The following is a 22,534-nucleotide window of genomic DNA, read 5'->3' as shown; positions in this document are numbered from 1 at the left end:
TTCCCTTTAAGTTAAATTAAACCTCAAATTAAATTTGTAAGTTTGATTAACCTTTTAATTTCCTTTTGTCTAGTTTTTAAAGCAATGAACAGCTTATAAATACTACGTGAATATGCTTTATCGTATTGTTGTTAGTCTAACACAAGTGGAGGAGTGCTTAGTCTATCTATCTATCTATCTATCTATCTATCTATCTATCTATCTATCTATCTATCTATCTATCTATCTATCTATCTATCTATCTATCTATCTATCTATCTATCTATCTATCTATCTATCTATCTATCTATCTATCTATCTATCTATCTATCTATCTATCTATCTATCTATCTATCTATCTATCTATCTATCTATCTATCTATCTATCTATCTGTCTGTCTGTCTGTCTGTCTGTCTGTCTGTCTGTCTGTCTGTCTGTCTGTCTGTCTGTCTGTCTGTCTGTCTGTCTGTCTGTCTGTCTGTCTGTCTGTCTGTCTGTCTGTCTGTCTGTCTGTCTGTCTGTCTGTGTCTGTCTGTCTGTCTGTCTGTCATGACAAGTATAATAATAAGAAGAATTAGACAACAAGTGTTCTTTTTCTATTATTATAGTTAGGGTCATGAAACTTGCTCACAGCACAGAGAACCATCTAAAACAACATGTAAAGTTATGAGATGTCCTCCCAGCGAGCAGTGTATTATCTGGTTTACCTTGAGATTCCTGTGGACGATGTGCAGGGAGTGGAGGTAGGCCACCGCCTCCAGCACCTGTCGCACCACGTTACTGGTATCCCTCTCTGAGTAGTAGCCCTGGTCCAGGATCCAGTCGAACACCTCCCTGCCTGTGGCGCTGTGTGAGAGGGATAGGCAGGAGACTGTCAGTCTTTGTATTTATTTTTATGGTAGGTGTGCAATTACAGTACATTTCCTCTTATCATGCAGGAAATCAACTCATAAACACAATGTGGGGAAGCAGTGTTTATGCACATTTCACGGAATATATGCACATTCCACCCTCAAGTCAGTAAATGTGAGTTTTCTTTTGAGACCAATAATCTGTAATAAGGCCATATGGGTGTTTTCACATTAGGAACGATTGCTTCATAGCATGCCCCCTCCACCAGCCAGCTTTCACACTAATAATGTAGTTCCATACCCGAAAGTTCCACGGCAAACCGTACCCGAGTACACATGAGCCATACTCCAGACCACCTTTTCAGGTGGACCAGGGCACGGTTCGTTGGTACAGTACAAAGTGTTCATACTAATCAAACCACTGGACCTTGGGGTCAAGTGTACTCTGCTCCGGGCCCCGGTCCCTAGCGGCAAAGCCCCCTAATACAGTCAACACTTGATGGTTTGAATCCTAATCTGATTAAATTGTCAACATATATGTACAGATGTTTGTTTATAACCCCAACGCTTACCTTAACCTCACTGGAGACATCACACCAAACCCTAACCTAAAATACAGATCATTTGCTGAAATACAGCGATCATTTGGGGGTTGATATATCCAAATCTATTTAAATTATTCATCAAAAACTAGAAGCACCTTGCCGTCCATGCGTGCAGGAGGTAATTCGTGGTGTCCTTGCCTTGCACGGCTCTGGCACATTTTCCTCTTTCATTTATCAACCTGATGGGGAGTGCATTCCGGGAAACATGCTAAATCAGTTTTCCCACATACTGTACCTAAAGCAAATATGCTCTGTGTGCAAACAGTCTAACCTTGCATGGTTGCCTCCGCCGTCAGTGTGTGACTGTGTGAGTGAATGGGTGAATGTGAGGAACAAAATTGTAAAGCGCTTTGTGTTGTGAAGGATCAGATTAAACCGAATATATATATTTATTTATGGATATATATTTAATAGTATTTGTATATCGTTTGATATCCCTTGTATATTCCTTGTACATATACACTGAATATCCCTTTATTCTACTACAGCCCATAATAGTTCATTCTCTTATTGGACAAAAGGACCAGGCGCCAGGGACAAGCCCCTGGCGTTCAAGTTCAAAGGTACCGACGAGACATGCCTTTACTAGCCTCAGCTCCGCGCAGGAATACGGCTACCGAAAGCAGAGCGGCACTACTTGTCCACTGTGCATATAAATATGGCGCAAGAAATGTAGAATTCCTCTTAGTCCTTTACCCTTCTACCCAACTAAGTAACAAGACGTGAAGCCTCACCCCACGATACCGCGTGCGGTGTAGTACGGCCTGTTTGGCCTTAGAATAGCAGTGAGACCTTGTGCGAATTAATAGCTGAATTGCCCGAGTTTGGCACCGTATTTCTATTAAGTAATAATAGTCTATTATGTATGGTGCATCGTTCGGTTAGAGTTCTAAAGTGAGCAGCACCCCCATCGTTTCCTCGCGTTATCTAGAGTCTTAACCAGGCTGGGCAGACCACGCGTGGTGCTTTCATCCGAGGAGTTCTGGGCGAGGACGAGTGGACCTGCACATTGGATTACCTACCCCGACGACTGCTGAGCCCTATACGGCATGGAATATCTATTTGCTTTGGTGCTTTGATTTGTGGAGCGGATAATCGCCAACACCGGTGAGTGTTGGATTTACCCCGAGAGGAGCCAAGGTGAGACGGCGCTCAGACCAGACTGAGGTCGCCTCGCTTCTTCTTCGTTGTGGACCGACAGCGACAGCTACAGCTATCGTCTACAAGAGAGCCCAAGTGTATTCATCTGTGGATCAAGGTTCCACGGGCACTGTTTTCTGTACCTGAATTCTCCCTGGAAATCGTTGACCAGACGGGATACAGCCGACGGCTCTCCTACCCCCCCTACTGGCTTACAACCGGCGGGACCCCTTCAGTATATTATCCAGCTATAATCATTAAGTGACCATCGCTATAATCCCTTAAGAGCCAGGTTGTATACTTGCTTCCTGTGTAACCAGAGATTGGACATTCAGTGTTGATTTACATACGAGTACTCATTTGCCTTACAAGAGCATTCAATTCAAATCATAAATGTAATAAGTAATTATTATATGTACCTTTTGCTATATATTAAATATTTGACTATTACCTTTGTGTGGACCTGATTTCATATGTGGGAAAGTGTTCATCATACTTAGATATCGTGTACTGTATGGCCAGTAATTAAAGTACATAAAGCGGTAGTGGTTTAATGATACCATACTTATCAATACAGTCAGGGAATTGTACCCCTCAGTTACAATTGGTCCTTCGAGCCGGATGGTAATCAGTGTAATATTAATATAGTGGTATTAATATTGAAATGGCCTATGATGAACACTCCACGAAACGGTCCTCCTAAAGTAGAACGCCCGCAACATAGACGACAGCCACCTCAGTACTTAGAGGATTACGCTGTCAGTAAACTACCTAGCCTTCTACAAACAGTAAATGCAGTAAAAGTAGAAAGTAAAATTATGTACAACCCTATCAACCAGGATACCCCGACCACAGAGGCCCTAGTGGGTTCTAATGTAACTGACCAAGCTCACGGTGGGGACCAGGAGGGAACTGACACGACTTTACCCCCCGCCAATACCGAAGAAGTAGTCCCCCCAGAGCTCCGGGAGGAAGACAACCCTCCAGAGGTGGAACTCTGCACGGAACAAGATGAGGAGAGCGCCGAGGAGATAGAGCTCCAGGACTCCCCAACGAGTACAGCCAGGAGCGGCTCACCTCTACAAGCGTCTTCCCCCAGCGAGGCGGAGAGGATGCTGTCACAGGCGTTCCTCGTCAGCCTGACAGCCTCTACCGAACGCGATCGACTCCAGGGTGAACGCGATCGACTTCAGGGTGAACGCGATCGACTCCAAACACAGCAACGGAGCGAAGAAGAGCACATACGCCTGGAGATGAGACGCCTTCAGACGGAAGAGAATATGGCAAGAGACCGATCCGACACCCAGCGTGCCGCTGACGGTGCCCAAAGAGAAGCAGAGCGCGACATCGCTCTCATCCAGCGCGAAGCCGAGCGCGACAGACTACAGGGCGAGCGCGACAGACTACAAGCCGAGCGCGACAGACTACAAGCGCAGCTAATGGAGCAGCTGATCACCAGGGCAACACCCCCTCCCTCCACAAGGGGTTCCAGAGCCTCGTCAAGACACACGTCAAGGGCACCCTCCCCTAACCGATTAGGCGACCTTGAACTCGACCACCAGAGAGAGTCTACACCCCCCTCCGAACTCCTTCCCCGACCGGTCCAAGTGAGACCCAGCTACAAGGAAGGAACGGCGGACACGGCGGAGAGGCTAAATAAACGACTACAGGATCTAGATGACCTGGCAGAAGAAGAAGAGGGAGAAGAGGAGAGTCAAGCCCGACAGCAGCACATTACTCCACAGGACCAGGAGGTCCAGTACAGCCCAGGCTATACCCCTGCGGCTCTGCGCTACAGACCCCCGACTCGACTCACGGGTGAGCATGACGCACGACCAGTCCCGAGGAATAGCACCTGGACCAGCGGGCCATGGTACCCTGCCAGTACCAGCCCACCGAGAGGCGTAAGAAGAGACTCGCCCAGGAGGCCTCTCTTCCAACGCTCACCGATGTGCCAGCCATCCATGGCGTCATACATTGGCACACCGACGTTTCCAGACTTCACCCATGAGAATCGAGCACAGTACACGGAGCTCCGGATGTGCTTAGAGACAATGATGGTGGATGTCGCTGATGAACGCCACAAGTATGCAATATTATTGAAGCACCTGAAAGTGCCCCGAGCGCACAACATAGCGCTGGCCTATGCCACCTCTACGACCCCATACACCGCGGCTCTAGCAGCGCTGGACCAGAGATATGGACGTATATGGGATTACGTAATACAGGAGATAAGGCATATTGATCGCCTACCCCCAGCAACAGACAATCGCTCACTAGACGACCTGTCTATAAAAGTACAATCCCTGGTAGGGATGCTGGGGGCGCAACGAGAAAAGGGTATGCACGAACTATACGCAAACTCGAACGTCGAGAGGATTTTAGAGAAGCTGCCGCCCGCCCGACAGGAGCGCTTCAGGCGGCAAAGAGACCACTGTGATCCTAACGGTCCCGAGCCATCCCTCCTAGATTTAGCCGACTTCCTGGCAAGAGAAGTCAGCAGCCTACGGCTGGATACGTTCGTGCGGAGCACGCCAAGCTCCAGAGAGGGACCTAGGAGAGTAAACGATGGCCGAAGATCGGTGACTGTCATGCACCAATCAGAATCAGTACCGAGCAGCAAGAACCACAGTACCCCCTCGACGAAAGAGAAGTGGAAGATGGTGTGCCCGTACTGCGAGAAGGAACACTGGTTGTCACAATGTGACCAGTTCAAGAAGATGACCGCTGAAGAAGTAAGTCACTGGACAAAGTCCAACAGGCGCTGTTACCGATGCGCGCGCAGTCACATGGCAGCCGAGTGCCGCCTAAAGAAGAAGTGTAGTCGGTGTGACGGAGCCCATCTGGATGTCCTACACGACAGTAACAAAAGAAAGCCTGCACCATCCAACAGCACAAAGGCAAGTGTTATGTACATTGACCCCGCTAGCAGCAGCGGCGCCCAGGTGCTCTTAAAGGTGGTCCGTGTAACCCTGAGTTACCAAGACAAGATCATGGACACTTACGCCGTCCTTGATGACGGGTCAGAGAAGACCCTTCTCCTCGCGTCCGCTGCGGCCCAGCTGGGGCTACGAGGGAGCGAGAACCAGATGACTATTCGGACAATAAGACGAGATCTAAAGACGATAAAGGGCGAGAATGTCTCCTTCACTATCGCAGCAAGCGGGCAGCCAGAGAGACGGTACAGGATTACTAATGCTTTCACCAGCCAAGAAATAGGACTATCGCAGTACACCTACCCCATCGCCAAGCTGATGGAGAAATATATGCACCTGCGTCAACTTCCTATCCCGCTCATAGACGGCGCCACCCCGACCCTGCTGATAGGCTCCGACCATGCAGACCTCATAGTCCCGATAGACCGGGTCCATACAGGACCCAGAGGTTGTCCTGCAGCAGTCGAGACCCGCCTAGGATGAACGTTACAAGGCCCCCTCGCCAAGTCTCTTAACCGAACAGCAGCCACTGGCTGCCTCCACTCCAGAGCGACAGAAGGAGACACCACACTCCTGCAGCATGTAGAGAGGCTATGGACACTAGAGACAATGCCCTTTAAGAACGAAAAGAAAGACATTCGTTCTAAGGAAGATATCTACGCTATAGCCCTCCTCGAGCACGGGACAAAGAGAGTCAACGTCAGCGGAGTGATGAGATACGCAACTCCACTCCTGAGGCGAGAGGGAATGCCCACCTTTCGTGCTACAAAAGAGGCGACAGAGCGGTATCTATTGAACACAGAGCGGCGCCTAGCCAAAGACCCCGCTCAAGAAGCTGTGTACCGCGCTGAGATTAACAAATTAATCACAGCGGGACACATAAAGAAAATTGACATTAAAGAGGCCGATCAGACAACCGAATCATGGTACGTGCCGCACCACAAGGTCCACCACAACGGCAAGGATCGCATTGTGTTTAACTGCAGCTACCAGATCGGATCACAAAATCTGAATAAAGAACTCTTGGCCGGCCCAACACTCGGCCCCTCCCTACTAGGCGTGCTACTACGCTTCCGCCAGGACAAGGTGGCTATCAGCGGCGACATCAAAGGGATGTTCCTGCAGGTGAGGCTAGTGGAGGAGGACAAGCCCCTGCTGCGGTTCCTATGGAGAGAGAGGATCGGAGATGAGCACCCAACCATCTATCAATGGGAAGTCCTCCCTTTCGGAACCACATGCAGCCCATGCTGTGCTACGTTTGCACTGCAAAAGCACGTCGCAGAGGACCCAGCAGCAGATGAAGAGGTCCAACAAAGTGTGACAAATAGTTTCTACGTGGACAACTGTTTACAAAGCGTCTCGACGCCAGAAGAAGCCGAGGCTCTCCTACTCAAGCTCCGCGCCTCCCTGATCAAAGGCGGCTTTGATCTCAGGCAGTGGGCCAGCAGCGACCCGCAAGTACTGCGCCGCCTCTCCCCCGAGGACAAGGCCGCGAGCAGCGATACTTGGATGGCGACCATCCCAGGAGAAGCCCAAGAAATGACACTAGGACTAGTCTGGCGCTTCAAAACAGACTCGCTCCATTATAGACACAAACCCCTGATCAAGGAGCAGGGAAGGTCGACGGCAATACCGACCACCAGACGGAGTGTATACAGAACACTCGCCAGACAATATGACCCGTTGGGATGTATTCTACCTTACACCACCAGGGCAAAGATGATTGTAAGAGCGCTATGGGACAAAGACCAGGGCTGGGACGATCCCATACCCGAACACCTTGCATCCACATGGAGAGAGTGGGAGACGGAACTCCGCTCACTCCCCGGTGTTAATATACGCCGCAGCTACTTCCCACCCACAGTGAGGCCAGAGACATGCAAGATCGACCTGCACGTATTCAGCGACGCCTCCGAAGTAGCCTACGGTTCGGTGGCTTACTTGCGTGCCCAAGAGGAGGGAGGAGAAATACATACTGCTTTCATCCTGGCTCGCTCAAGAATAGCCCCACGCAAGCAACAATCTATCCCGCGCCTAGAGCTCTGCGCAGCCCTAGCAGGAGCGCAGCTTGCCACGTTAATCCAACGTGAACTCACCATTCCGGTGCAAAGAACAATCTTGTGGTCAGACTCCACGACCGTACTCACATGGATCCGGTCTGATTCGTGCAGATACAAGGTCTTCGTGGGAGTCAGAGTCACCGAGATTCAAGAGTTAACAGAAGTAACCAGCTGGCGGTATGTGGACACCAAACACAACCCAGCTGACGTCATCACCCGGGGAATGTCCCTGGATGACCTCACCCGTCCCAACCTCTACAGTGACGGGCCAGAGTTCCTCAAGCTCCCCGAAGAAGAGTGGCCTACACCCACCCCACGGGAGGCGAGCAAAGAGGAGGCAGAGAACAAGAAACCTATGTTCTGTGGGTTGACACACACACTCGTCCCCACAGACCCGGTTCTAGATGATTGCCTCACCCTAGAGAGTGCGCAGCTAAAGACATTTCTGTGGCACCACCCAGAGGTTCAGCCCACAACTGACATTTCAGCAGCTGACTACGAAGAAGCAGAACTCCTTCTACTACAACGAGCCCAGAAAGACTCGTTCCCCGATGAGCTAGCTTGTCTACAGGGAGCAAAGCCCGTCCCATCAGACAGCAGACTGCTTCACCTGGCCCCCGAGAGCGACGCCCATAATCTCATCAGAGTGGGTGGTCGTCTGCGGAGAGCCCCAGACCTACCGGATGACGTTAAGTACCCGATAGTCTTGAACAGCCGACACAAGGTCACAGAGCTGATCATAAAGAAATACGACGAGGATGTGCACCACGCAGGGGCAGAGAGAGTCTTCGCGGAGATCAGACATCGTTATTGGATACTGCAAGGGAGAGAAGCAGTGCGGCGCTTCCAGCGAACCTGTCTAGACTGCCGTAAGTGGCGCGCGCAGCCCAGTATACCCCGGATGGCTGACCTACCTCCCTGTCGCCTCCGACTCGGCGACAAGCCCTTCCACTCCACCGGTATGGACTGTTTTGGCCCGCTGTATATAAAGAGAGGAAGAGGAACCGAGAAGCGGTGGGGTATTGTATTCAAATGCATGACCACCAGAGCAATACATATCGAACTCCTTCCAACCATGAGCACAGACTCATTCCTTATGGCCTTCCGAAGATTCACACCACGGAAAGGAAAACCGTCTACATTGTTGTCCGATCACGGGACAAACTTCAAAGGCGGAGAAAGAGAGCTGAGAGAGAGCTTCCAAGCTATGGGCCCAGAACTTAAGACCCACCTCGCTCCATCCCAGATTGACTTCCAGTTTAATCCCCCGAACGCACCTCACTTCGGTGGAACCTGGGAACGAGAAGTACGTTCCATAAAGACAGCCTTGTACGCCGTGCTTGGGGCCCAGACTGTGGCGGAAGAAGTCCTAATGACAGTCCTCACGGAGATCGAGGGAGTATTGAACTCAAAGCCCCTCGGTTACGTCTCAAGTGATGTAGCAGATGTCGACCCAGTCACCCCCAACACCCTCTTGATGGGGCGGCTGGACCCCGCGCTACCACAGACAATGTACAGGCCTGAAGAAGCGAATGGCCGAAGAATGTGGAGGTACAGTCAAGTACTGGCTGATAAGTTCTGGAACAGCTTCCTACTCCACTACCTACCGTCTCTACAGACCCGCCAGAAGTGGGTAAAAGAGAGAGACAATTTGACAGAAGGAACAGTCGTCATGATCATCGACCAGTCACTACCCAGAGCTATGTGGCCGGCTGGCCGCGTAAGCAAAGTGATCACCGGTGCCGATGGAAAGGTCCGAGCAGCTGAAGTGCTCGTCCAAGGACGGACTTACACCCGTCCCGTAGCGAGGCTAATAGAACTGCCAAGGCTCCCTGATACTATTGATGACGACCATGACCCTATGACTTTGTGAGTTGACTGACCCTTACAGCGGACATTGAGTAGTGGACAGTGCGGTTAATCTGTCTCTGCTCAGCTAATTAGGTGGGACTAATTAGGGGGCGGCTGTTGTGAAGGATCAGATTAAACCGAATATATATATTTATTTATGGATATATATTTAATAGTATTTGTATATCGTTTGATATCCCTTGTATATTCCTTGTACATATACACTGAATATCCCTTTATTCTACTACAGCCCATAATAGTTCATTCTCTTATTGGACAAAAGGACCAGGCGCCAGGGACAAGCCCCTGGCGTTCAAGTTCAAAGGTACCGACGAGACATGCCTTTACTAGCCTCAGCTCCGCGCAGGAATACGGCTACCGAAAGCAGAGCGGCACTACTTGTCCACTGTGCATATAAATATGGCGCAAGAAATGTAGAATTCCTCTTAGTCCTTTACCCTTCTACCCAACTAAGTAACAAGACGTGAAGCCTCACCCCACGATACCGCGTGCGGTGTAGTACGGCCTGTTTGGCCTTAGAATAGCAGTGAGACCTCGTGCGAATTAATAGCTGAATTGCCAGAGTTTGGCACCGTATTTCTATTAAGTAATAATAGTCTATTATGTATGGTGCATCGTTCGGTTAGAGTTCTAAAGTGAGCAGCACCCCCATCGTTTCCTCGCGTTATCTAGAGTCTTAACCAGGCTGGGCAGACCACGCGTGGTGCTTTCATCCGAGGAGTTCTGGGCGAGGACGAGTGGACCTGCACATTGGATTACCTACCCCGACGACTGCTGAGCCCTATACGGCATGGAATATCTATTTGCTTTGGTGCTTTGATTTGTGGAGCGGATAATCGCCAACACCGGTGAGTGTTGGATTTACCCCGAGAGGAGCCAAGGTGAGACGGCGCTCAGACCAGACTGAGGTCGCCTCGCTTCTTCTTCGTTGTGGACCGACAGCGACAGCTACAGCTATCGTCTACAAGAGTGCCCAAGTGTATTCATCTGTGGATCAAGGTTCCACGGGCACTGTTTTCTGTACCTGAATTCTCCCTGGAAATCGTTGACCAGACGGGATACAGCCGACGGCTCTCCTACCCCCCCTACTGGCTTACAACCGGCGGGACCCCTTCAGTATATTATCCAGCTATAATCATTAAGTGACCATCGCTATAATCCCTTAAGAGCCAGGTTGTATACTTGCTTCCTGTGTAACCAGAGATTGGACATTCAGTGTTGATTTACATACAAGTACTCATTTGCCTTACAAGAGCATTCAATTCAAATCATAAATGTAATAAGTAATTATTATATGTACCTTTTGCTATATATTAAATATTTGACTATTACCTTTGTGTGGACCTGATTTCATATGTGGGAAAGTGTTCATCATACTTAGATATCGTGTACTGTATGGCCAGTAATTAAAGTACATAAAGCGGTAGTGGTTTAATGATACCATACTTATCAATACAGTCAGGGAATTGTACCCCTCAGTTACACTTTGGATAAAAGTGCTATATAAACGCACCATTTACCATTCACAATCCCCTTGTCACGGACACACGAGCCACAGCATACAGATGTCTGACATGCACATACACTATACAGCATCAGGGATCATTCATTCATAGACATCACTCGAATGTCTTAGCTGTGATTGGTCAGGGTGTCTGTGCAGGTATTTATGGTATATATCATTCTGATTTATTACTGGTGATAGATATGGTACTCATCATTGCACCCTGTACGATAAGGTTGGTTGGTCTTCTCTGGCAGAGAGGTGTAATAAATACTGGTATTTGTTTATCTATGAAACCCTTACTGGAAAACTACCATCTCAAATCACAACGATGGTGGATTGGAACTTTGCACTCTATCTAACCCAATCAAATGACTGGCTTGTGCTTCAGGTCCCACAGAGTCAGTTCTGAATTTGGAAAGTTGGCTTTTAATTTCAGTGCTCCAAACACATGGCATGATCTTCAACACACCCTAGAGATCAATACTCTCATACTCTCATAATCTTAAAACTTTTTTAAACCATGGTTGATTATTGAACTGATTATTCTTTCTTATTATTTTGTAATCTTGTTTATTAAAGTTGTTGTCTGTATAACTTTAAATAAAGGTTTGAATGAATGAATGAATGTTCTTATTTGCCATTTGTAAGTCTACGTTAGGTACACATTTGTACAAGGCACCGGTAATCCGTGCTGTGTGTATAAATGCAGTGTAAATGGACTGCAATTATATAGCGCGTGTATCCAAAGCGCTTTACAACTCATGCCTCACATTCACACATTCACACACCGACAGCGGAGGAAACCATGCAAGGTGCCAACCTGCTCATCGGGAGCAGTTATAGGGGTTAAGTGCTCATGGACACTTCGACATGCTGTCAGGAGGAGGCAGAATCAAACCGGGAACCTTTTGATTACCAGACGACTCTACCTCCTGAGCCACTTGTGTATAAGTAAATTTTCTCTAATCATTATTGACACACCTGGCCTTTCATTCTGTGCATATACCTGCTAGGTCTATCGTTGATGCTTAGGAATGTGAGTCTCAGCATCTTAACAGATTCCGACATTCCTTTTCAATCATGCAACTAGAGTGGCAATAAGAGTGGTGCAACACTTGTGCTGTAGCAGCACATGTCGACCTGTAAACCTGTCCTCTTGGGCTGAATATCTAGGAGAACACTGAGCAGACTGAAGACATCCTATAATACTGCAGTGAGTAGAGCAGTGGCTCTCAACCTGAGCATTGGGACCAGTGTTTAGTGGGTGCGTTACTCAAACAAAGTTAGATTCGATTCGATTGTCATTATACAGCACAAGTACAGATGTAACGAAAAGTTTGGCATCAAACCAGAGTTCAAATGTACAGTAATAAAAGGTGCGATAGTAATATACAATGTACAGGTGATTAAAGTGTAGTGTAGTGCTAATCAGATGTATGTACAGAGTTGTAATATAATATGTACAATGATACAGGTATAAAGACAGTATGGTCGTAGGCATACTGTACAGCAGCATAACTAGTAAGAGTAGGTAAGGGATATGTACAGATATAGTATCTACAGATATGTTTCTCCTCTTTTTTCTGTTTTTCTCCCATCCCAATTTAGTCGTGCCAATTCCCCCCCTCGTCTTGATCGTTGCTCGCATGTGCCCCCCACTGGTCGGTCGTGGGGAGGGTTGACGAATCTATCACATGTCCCCTCCGATACATGCGGGGTCAGCCAGCCACATCTTTTCACCTGCCAGCGCGGACTCTCATTGGCGAGGTGTAACGTGTGGGAGGCTCACACTACCCTCGCCATCTCCTGTCCTTGCTGTGCAGGCGCCCTGACCGACCTGTAGGAGTCGCTGTTTACAACGACCAGATTACCACCCATCGACTTCCCTCCCGCTGACTCTGCCAATTGAGTCAGTATGACGGCCGGCCCAAGCCGGAGGCAACGCTGACAGCCGGATTCGATACCGGTGTCTCTCGCGTTGGTGACGAGCGCTTAGACCGCTGCGCCACCCAGCCGCCGGTATCTACAGATATGTAAAAGGATTATGTGCAGGTATTTACAGACAGGTGTGGATATATATATATACGGTGAGAATAAATATATATATATATGTTATATACAGCATTGTTGTACATGCTACACAGCTACAGTATCATACAGAGTTATGGGTTATATGTAGGCATAGGCGCCCACTTAATGGAGCAGAAGATGCGGGTGCTCTAGGACTATTGAACTTGGGGGAGCAAGCTTGTCTTTTTGCTCCCTCACTTTTTGATCATATCATATGATATAAATATCCCCCCCCAATTTATAAATCTTATCGAACCATAACTACGTAATTTCAATCAAATTAATAATACGCAATGACACTTAATAGCAAGTTTTTAAGTTTCCAAAGATTGTGTGACCCCCCACTTTAATGGTTTGATCCAGTGCCCACGGGCGTTTGTCGGCATGACGTATACGACATGTTGGGGGAGGCGGCTTTTTCGAACCTTTTTCGAAATTCAGGCTGGATATTGGATAACATTGTGACTCGTGAGGATTATTCTTCGGCGTTTACATTAAAATGGAGCAAATCATCACGTAAGTCGAACACTGTGACTGTATACTAAATGCGCAAACAGATTGAAACTGAATATTTCTCGTATGGTGAGCCTCGGCGCTGAACCGAGTGAATCCAGAGATACGGGATGGTGCGCACTGCGCAGGCGCTGTGATCACCCAACGACGGAAATAATGCCGCTTTGAGCAGTTTATAAAAAAAATATAAAAAATATTTATTAGCAACGCCGAGCTTTCAAACCATCCCGTATCTCTGTGCGAACCCCTCGTGCAACTCTGAGCACCTTTGTAATGTCTCTGTGATACTTGTATAACGAACGGTTCGGCCAGAACCAGTCCTTCATGGTAAATCTAGGTTGGTTTCCCATTGAGGAGCAAGTGACTGTGGATTCACTCGGTGCAGCACAGACCCTGATGTAAACAAGACAAACGTCTTTCTCTGGTCTGCATCCCCTTAACAATTGTGTGTATTGAGCCGTACTGTATTTTACCCATTCTGCAATCTGTTAAATAAAGTTTTCATTCATTCAGCCGCCGCGCTCACTGGGGCTATTGATAGCGTCAATTAGTTGTTGTTGTTACTTGTTGTTGGTGCGGCGGATGTGAACGGGGCTGGAGGGGCTTTGTTATTATTATTATTATTATTATAATAGTAATTGGCTATCATACGTGCCTAGCTAGCGTTAGCTAAAAGAGCCCTCGCAGTGAAGTTATTATAGCTATCATACTGCAATATAAACTGAGTTTTATAGTGAAAAGAGCAGCTTTATTTTGGTCAAGATTGAAGGCTCTATATTGCAGGAAATTGCACATACAGGTGTTCATTAAATGTAAAAAAATCTGCCGTGGAGGGGGTCGTGCCGGACCCCCTCCAAACCACCCCTTGCAAAAAATAAATAAATAAAAATTTAAAAAAAAAAGAATAAAAAAAATACTTGCACCCCCACTTTCAACTATAACTAGGCGGCCATGTATGTAGGTGTATACGTAGGTATATAGTAGGATTATATGAAGGTATATTCAGATAGATATGGATATATATATACAATAATAATAATAATATAATATATATATATTATATATACATACACACATATATGTATATACTGTATGTGACGGCGACAGTGGCTCAGGAGGTAGAGTGGTCATCTGGTACTGTAGGTGGCAGGTTCCCGGTTTGATTCCCAGTCCTTCCGGGTAGTGTGTTGAAGTGTCCTTGAGCAAGACACTTAACCCCTAATTGCTCCCAAGGAGCAGGTTGTCACCTTGCATGGTTGCATCGCCGTCGGTGTGTGAATGTGTGAGTGAACTGCTGCGGTCAGGCAAGCGATACCGGAGTCTCAAGGCGAGCACAGAAAGACTCAGAAGTAGCTTCTATCCCCAGGCCATCAGGCTGCTAAACGAACAATGAATGAACACTACACAACAACAACCACCAAACGCACATAGCACACACATCCACACGCACACACTCACTTTAAACAAACACACTGTAGCACCCACTCCACACACTTTATAGCACACACCCACTTTAAACAAACACACTGTAGCACCCACTCCCCACACTTTATATTTATGGATGAAGGATTGCACTACAACTCGTACACCTTACTGTAAATTGTACCTAAAATTGTACCTCATCCCATTTCTGCTTTGCACTAGATAGTACTGTACATTAGTACACTGCATAGTATTGTGTATTGTATATTATATGGTAACTCAGAACATTGTACATATGTCTATACCGAACACTGTGACCTCATTTTCTTCTTCTAAATTCATGCTATATTATGTTATTATGTTATTTGATACTATCTTGTCTAGCACAGTCTCTGGAGCGTAACAGTAAGAAGCATTTTGTATGAAAGTATTCTGTACTTCTGTATGACAACTATTAAAGAACTTGAACTTGAACTTGAATGGGTGAATGTGAGGAACAAAATTGTAAAGTGCTTTGGATAAAAGTGCTATATAAATGCACCATTTACCATATGCTGTAAATATAAATATATATACATTTAAGTGATATATTCCTTGTTACACCTTACCCATTTCAAAAGTAATATTATTACTTTACTTATTACCATCTTGGTCCCCACTATAGGCAACACACCATTGGCTACATTCTTGACCTTGGTCTTGACGTTGCATCATAGATATTTGACTGAATTAAATAAGAAGTGCAGGTCATTGGCTGACCTTCAAAACACACACACACATACAGACACAAACAAACACACAAATCAGGTGTATTCCTCAAGGAGACAAGCGACATAGCATCAGGGGTTCTCAAACTTTTTTATACCACAACCCCATTTTATTTAGGAATTTTTTTGGCGACCCCACACTTAATGTATCGCGTAATTTCAACGTGAAATTAAGAAATATCAAAATAAAAGTACACGTTATTGAACTTGATAGTTGCATATTTGTTAGAAAATTTAATTACAGCACTATGTTATCAATACACATTTATAAAACGAGGCATATTTAGCCAAAATATGTTGCCAGAACATACAAATAATTTTTAATTTTTTTTTATCCACTTTTTCTCCTATTTTCTATTTTTCTCCCATCCCAATTTCGTATCATCCAATTCAACCCTCCCCTGTCTCGAACGCTGTTTCTTGCCTCCCACAAGCCAGCTGCAATGTGGACTAAGTCATACATAGCACTGTTACGACCCTGGCTCAAAGGCACGCAACCTATGTGCAAACCAACACCAAAACCCGTGCTCAAACTCAAAATGCTACTCTAACAAGGAATACTGGTATAAACTAAAGTACAAGGATTGGAAGAACGTGACAACTCTCCCTCTAACCACAGACAGACCTGCATGTGTGTCTGAAGGCCTGGTTTTAACCATGCCAGCAGGTAACCAATCAGCAGCAATTAGCTAATTAGTAGCCCTCACCTGCATGCCCAGTGACACAGGAATGATCAGGCTCATGGTACATAACAAGCACGAGTCCCCTCCGATACTCGAAGTAACAGCAGTCGCATTTTTTCACCTGCGCGGCGCGATCTTTCAGCGTCAGGGGTCTGTGCTTTGGAGGGGCGCCGCCCCCATCGCTTCCTGATTCTACTGCGCAGGCGCACCAACCGACCTGTAGGAGTCGCTGTCCACAATGCCCGATCCCCACCCATCAGTTTCCCACCCCCTAATACTGCAATGTGTATTAGTACGGACGACCAGCTAAACTGAAAGCAATGTGGATCGCTGGGCTCGAACAGGCGAACCCAGCGTCTCCAGTATTCGTGGTGAGCGCCTTGCCCACTGCACCACGTAGCCGCCCCAAATAACAAATTTTTTTAAACGGTTTGAGAACCGCTGTACTACAGTATACAAAAATGCATCAAATTCCCCAAGAACACACTATGATGAGAATGTGGAGCAGCTAGCAAGCCACCCTATCTGAATACCAAATGAGGGCTGCAGACGTGAAGTTCAGAGCTGCTCTCACATCTACACGGCCTCGAGCTACAACTGCTCATTCCCCATGAGTGCATAATCAACACACACACGCGCGCGCACGCACGCACGCACGCACGCACGCACGCACACACACACACACACACACACACACACACACACACACACACACACACACACACACACACACACACACACACACACACACACACACACACACACACACACACACACACACACACACACACACACACACACACACACACACACACACACACACTGAGAGTAGTGCTGCAAAGACAAGGGGATAGAAGCCGCTATCCACTCATCAGACGTCTCGACTCACAGTTCAAGGAAGAGGAAGTACTCTTTCCTGGTCTCAAACACATCCACCAGCTGGAGAATGTTGGGGTGCTTCACCCTGTAGAAGTCAGGAAGAGAGGTCAGGGGGAGCACAGTGAGGGAGGTGGATGTTGCATCATTTACTTGGATACACAACACAGCTCTAACACTCGTGAATAATTCACTAAGACGAAATCCTTGGGAAAAAAAGGAATCGTAAACATAATCTATTCAATTAGAATCTGGCGACCCTGAGTGTGCTTGTTTTAAATAAGTGCCCATCCACAGATAAGAGGGTTTATGCGATATTGCACATTTGTCATATAGCCTGCATCCGCTGTGATACATGATAAGGCCTTTTTTCTGAAGTGTTGGTCTTCAGACTTGTAAGTGCGCCTGCTGTTGGAGTGACCTATTCATCTTGATAAAATGTATCAAGATGAATAGGTCACCCCAACAGCAAAGTAAAATATGTAAGTGTGCTTCTTGTCGGAGTGCCGACTTCTCTTTCGCTTGGCAATTTATTGATGAAATTGTTTAATGAAACTCTGTAAATGTCACTGGGGTGCCGACTTCTCTGTTGCTCAGCCAATAAGTTATTGATCGCTTTAAGCAACTCATTTGATCTGTTGTTGTCTCCACTATCCAGCTGTAAACAATGAAGGCATCACATGTCATGCTTTTGACCATCATTTAGACATTGAGAGCTCAACACTGCAAGACAAGTTGTAAAGGAGAGAGAGAGAGAGAGAGAGAGAGAGAGAGAGAGAGAGAGAGAGAGAGAGAGAGAGAGAGAGAGAGCGAGAGAGAGAGAGAGAGAGACTGAAAATAGGTAAAGTGCCAAACGTTTCAGGAAGTGCTCTTGAGAAACTGTTCTGTTTATTGCCCCCCACCCCAACAGTGGAATGAGATGTCTGCCCCTGGCAGCACAGAGCAGTTGACCGTGACTCTGATAACGACGGCACCAGCTAGGAAACTTCACGGTGAATTTAGCCAGTGAAGCTGAGTGCCGAGAGCACAGTTAATGCTTCAAAAGCAGATATCAAAGTGCTGGTTAACGGGTCACTGTGTGTTGAATGTCATATGCCAGTAAAAGCGTGGGGGCTTGGCTCTGCCATCACCCAACCTGGAACAGTAATGCTTGCCTAAACCCCCCCCCCCTCTCTTTAAAACAAAACCCCAGTAGTGCCAAGAATTCAGTTGCAGGGACAGAAAGTATTTTTACTCAAATAATGTACTTGCTGCACGTTAAGTTAAATGTGCTATAGATAAAATGTTCATGTAGAGTAATCTTTTTTTTTATTTGTATTATTATTAAAAAAAAGAATTATAATAATATATCCACAGACCTTTTAAAATATTTTTTGTGGGACCAAATGTTTTGTTGCATGTATCCCCTCCCTACTATACTTGCCATTCCCCCACGTGGAAGGCACCTGATAGGACACATGACATGCTGGTGCTAGAGTGCAGCATCTAGTGGCTGAATGTTATCTACACAGTATAGCACATGTTAGAGTTTTTAAGACCCTTTTAACACCACGTTGAATATAATTTAATACCTATTTCACAGCCATACTGGCACAAAGTATGAAGGAAAATTACTATGAAAGAAGTAATTCCATAGTTATGAATTGTTGGGGGGGGGGGGGGGGGGGGGGTGACTGATGCTATTACCATACTGCTTAATTTGCATCCCAGCCATTTTACCCAAGCACATTTAAACGAGATACAGAAAGGTTATCACAACATGAAGTAAATTACTAATCCACATTTTTTATATTTTATTTTACAAAATCATATTTAAGACCGTTTTAAGACTTTTTATTTTTTATTTTCATTATACAATGTAAGACATTTTAAGACCCGTGGGAACCATGTACTTAAGTAGCCTGCAGTTTTTTAAATACTTGTATTTTACCTTAGTATTTATATATGTTTTGCATATAAACAATTATACAATTTATTTACTTATTTAAGTGCAAGACTGATAGCAGGAGCAGGTGCTGATTGTGATGAAAAATACTTCTCATGAAGCAGTGACACATCATCATCCAAGTGCACTGGCTTCTTCATCTCCCTTCTCTGTGTGCTCCGCTGTCTGTTACAGGTTGTTTGATGAGGCCCAGGTTGTGCTAATGATTTATTTATTTAATCTTTTTAATGAGAAAGTGGCTGCCAGAAGCTGATAAAAAATAAACAATACTACTCCTGTGTGATTACTGAGCAAAATGAAGTCGACTTTGCTTTTACATTAAAGGCCCAGGATGTAATCCAAATATAAACAAGCCCCACCACCAACCTATATAGGAATGGAGACATGTTCATGTCACTCTCTGGGCGATGGACTGAGCTGTGTGGGGGTACAACTACAAGCATTAACTAATAGGATAATTAGGAGTTTTTAATTATATTTTCTGTATCTTATGGTTGTAAAATGTGTGTTTACATTGGTAGTGTTTGTTAATACACAGTAAAACAGATCTATATTCAGTTAAGAAACCATTATGTTGTTCAAGGATGTATGCACACACACACACGCACGCACGCACGCACGCACGCACGCACGCACGCACGCACGCACGCACACACACACACACACACACACACACACACACACACACACACACACACACACACACACACACACACACACACACACACACACACACACACACACACACACACACACATTCATGTGGTCAAATTGGATGGGGGCTTTAAAAACAAAAAAAGCATAATTGCCCTTCTTTTAAAATGTGCATCCACTGTGAAAATATATTTCTTTAAGAAGATGAATGAGAGGAACAGAACGATATAACGAAAGGTATATTTTATGAAGATTAAAAACCTGCCCAGAGGACTAATCACATGCAAGGCTACAGTATATAGGGAGAGAGAAACATGATGAAGAGCACGACTTACATCTTCAAGATGAGGATCTCGTTCTTGGCAGCTTTGCGTATCTTCCTCCCATCCTTCTTCAGGAACTTTTTACAAGTGTACATCTTCATGGTACATTTGTCCTTGGCCCTGAATATCTCACAGAACTCCTCCCTGAAGGGAAGAGTTAAATAATAATAATAATAATAATAATAATAATAATAATAATAATAATAATAATAATAATAATAATAATAATAATAATAATAATAATAATAATAATAATAATAATAATAATAATAATAACCTGTATTTGTATAGCACCTTTCATACAGAGACTGCAGCTCAAAGTGCTTCACAACAGAAAAAAGACAGGCACATAAAGTGCAGACTGCAGACATATAAAATCACAGTTTTTCACATTGGGATCTAACATCCCAGTAGTCCACAGTGCACACAAAGTTGATTTCAGTTAGTTTCAGCTTGTACAAACAGGAGCTTGACCCCATTGACTTTGCATTTGTTTGTAGCTAACTAGCTGGAGCTAGTATGGACTCTACCCATCAACAAAATCATTGGTAAGTAGGAAACAGAGCTGGAGTTCCAAAGATCCGAACTATCCCTTTAATAAAAATGGATTTAAGTGTACAGAAAATCCCTTCATTTAATTGAACTAACAGCACCTTAGCAAACATTGGGCCGGACAACCAGTGGTCATCCTTCATTACATGCAGATGTATAAAAGAGGGGATAGGCCTGAATATGACGTCCAGCAAGGAGCTGTCAGCATACTCACGATTTAACGATCTGTCCCAGGTCATATTTATCTGTCACCTCGGAAGGATTATTGTAATCCTTCTTCTCCCCGATAGTTAAACAGCCAAATGGCATGGCCACTCCTGCCCTGAGAGAGAGAGAAAGAGAGAGAGAGAGAGAGAGAGAGAGAGAGAGAGAGAGAGAGAGAGAGAGAGAGAGAGAGAGAGAGAGAGAGAGAGAGAGAGAGAGAGAGAGAGTAAATTATTAAAAAAGCTTAAAAAAGAATTAAATTATTATTATTATGCAATTATCAACAGTGCTTAACATTTAAATTAAAGGCAAAGGTGCACAAGAGAGAGGAGAAAGGGAGAGAAAGGGAAAGAGGCAGAGAGAGACACAGAAGAAAGAAGAGCTGCTGATACAGTAGGTTTTGAATCCCCATCTGTCTAATGATTTCATATAACTCGCCACAATATCACTATGTCTCGGGCTAGCCTATAGATCACCTAGGGTAGGTATGTGAATATTGCACATGACCTTATTTGGAGTGCCAGGGTGCACTGGCTTGGCTCGTGTCTATGGGAAAAGTCAATGTGGGAAATAATGGGGTTTCAGACCATTGCCTCCTCTAAGATCTATAGCTAATGTAACCATGCTTCGGCACACTGCCGGGAGGAGCTGGAATCAAACCGGGAACCTTCTGATTACCAGACGGCCGCTCTACCTCCTGAGCGACTGTCACCCCGCGTATAATTTGTCTAGAATAAAGATTTGAAAAACTAAAAAAGACACATTTCCTTTTGGCAGCAGCTATGACAGTTGCTTTGTGGCTGCAGTGGACGGTAAGCTACATCCTACTCTTTAGGCCTTAGCATTTCAACTTTTACAGATTTACAGAACAACTGTAAAGACATAGGGCTAGATCCACAACGAATGGATTGCACGGTGCTAATTGCACCCTTACTTACAATTCATTATGAATTGAAAATGGGGGACCCTGATGTAAACAAGCCGAAAGTCTTTCTATTGAGCCGTACTGTATTGTACCCATTCTGCAATCTGTTAATAAAATGTTCATTCAATCAATCACCGTGCCACAAATAGACTTGATTGCGTGGGGAGGGAGGGGTGTGTGTGTAGAAGAAAAAGCTAACCATCCACTACCCGAGCAATAAGTGAAGCATTTCCGATCAGGCACTATAACTGGCCATTACGGATGAAGCACCCTAGGACTCAAAGACTAATTAAAGCACCTTATGAAATCTGCATCCACACTACAGCTAATTGCGGCGCAGCCTCGCTCACCCTCTCAAACAGCGTGGAGTAAAATTGGAGAACAGGGCAATCCAGCTTTACTGCCTGGGATTAAAGGTTTTACGGTTGGTTTAATTGGCATGTTGTTTTTTGAGAGAAGAGTAGTCTGTATTTTTCTCCCCACATACAGTTGGGAATAGAGCCTCCCAACCTGGTGGCAAATTAATTGTTCTGGGAGCCCATGATGACAACGGCTTTGTACTCTAGTGCAGTGGTTCCCAACCTTTTTCCCCCCAGGGACCCCCAAACATCTCTGATGAAATTCGCGGACCCCCTCCTAATAAGATACC

General features: G+C 45.6%; 1 protein-coding gene across 1 annotated transcript in view; it reads right to left on the bottom strand.

Annotated features, from left to right (window-relative positions):
* LOC311229687 (caM kinase-like vesicle-associated protein) overlaps positions 1-21,065 on the bottom strand; it is a gene marked incomplete at both ends in the record, with an annotated part of 36,800 nt that extends 15,735 nt beyond the window's left edge. Inside the window, 4 exons of the mRNA XM_084315762.1 lie at positions 688-826; positions 17,296-17,370; positions 20,217-20,348; positions 20,971-21,065. Of these exons, the coding sequence (XP_084171888.1) occupies positions 688-826; positions 17,296-17,370; positions 20,217-20,348; positions 20,971-21,065 (441 nt within the window). The remainder of the gene's footprint in view (positions 1-687; positions 827-17,295; positions 17,371-20,216; positions 20,349-20,970) is intronic.
* Between the last annotated feature and the right edge of the window lie 1,469 nt (positions 21,066-22,534).

The sequence above is a fragment of the Notolepis coatsorum genome (assembly GCF_963971535.1).
Source record: "Notolepis coatsorum genome assembly, chromosome: 6".
Classification (NCBI taxonomy): domain Eukaryota; kingdom Metazoa; phylum Chordata; class Actinopteri; order Aulopiformes; family Paralepididae; genus Notolepis; species Notolepis coatsorum.
This window is presented reverse-complemented; position numbering and strand designations above follow the sequence as displayed.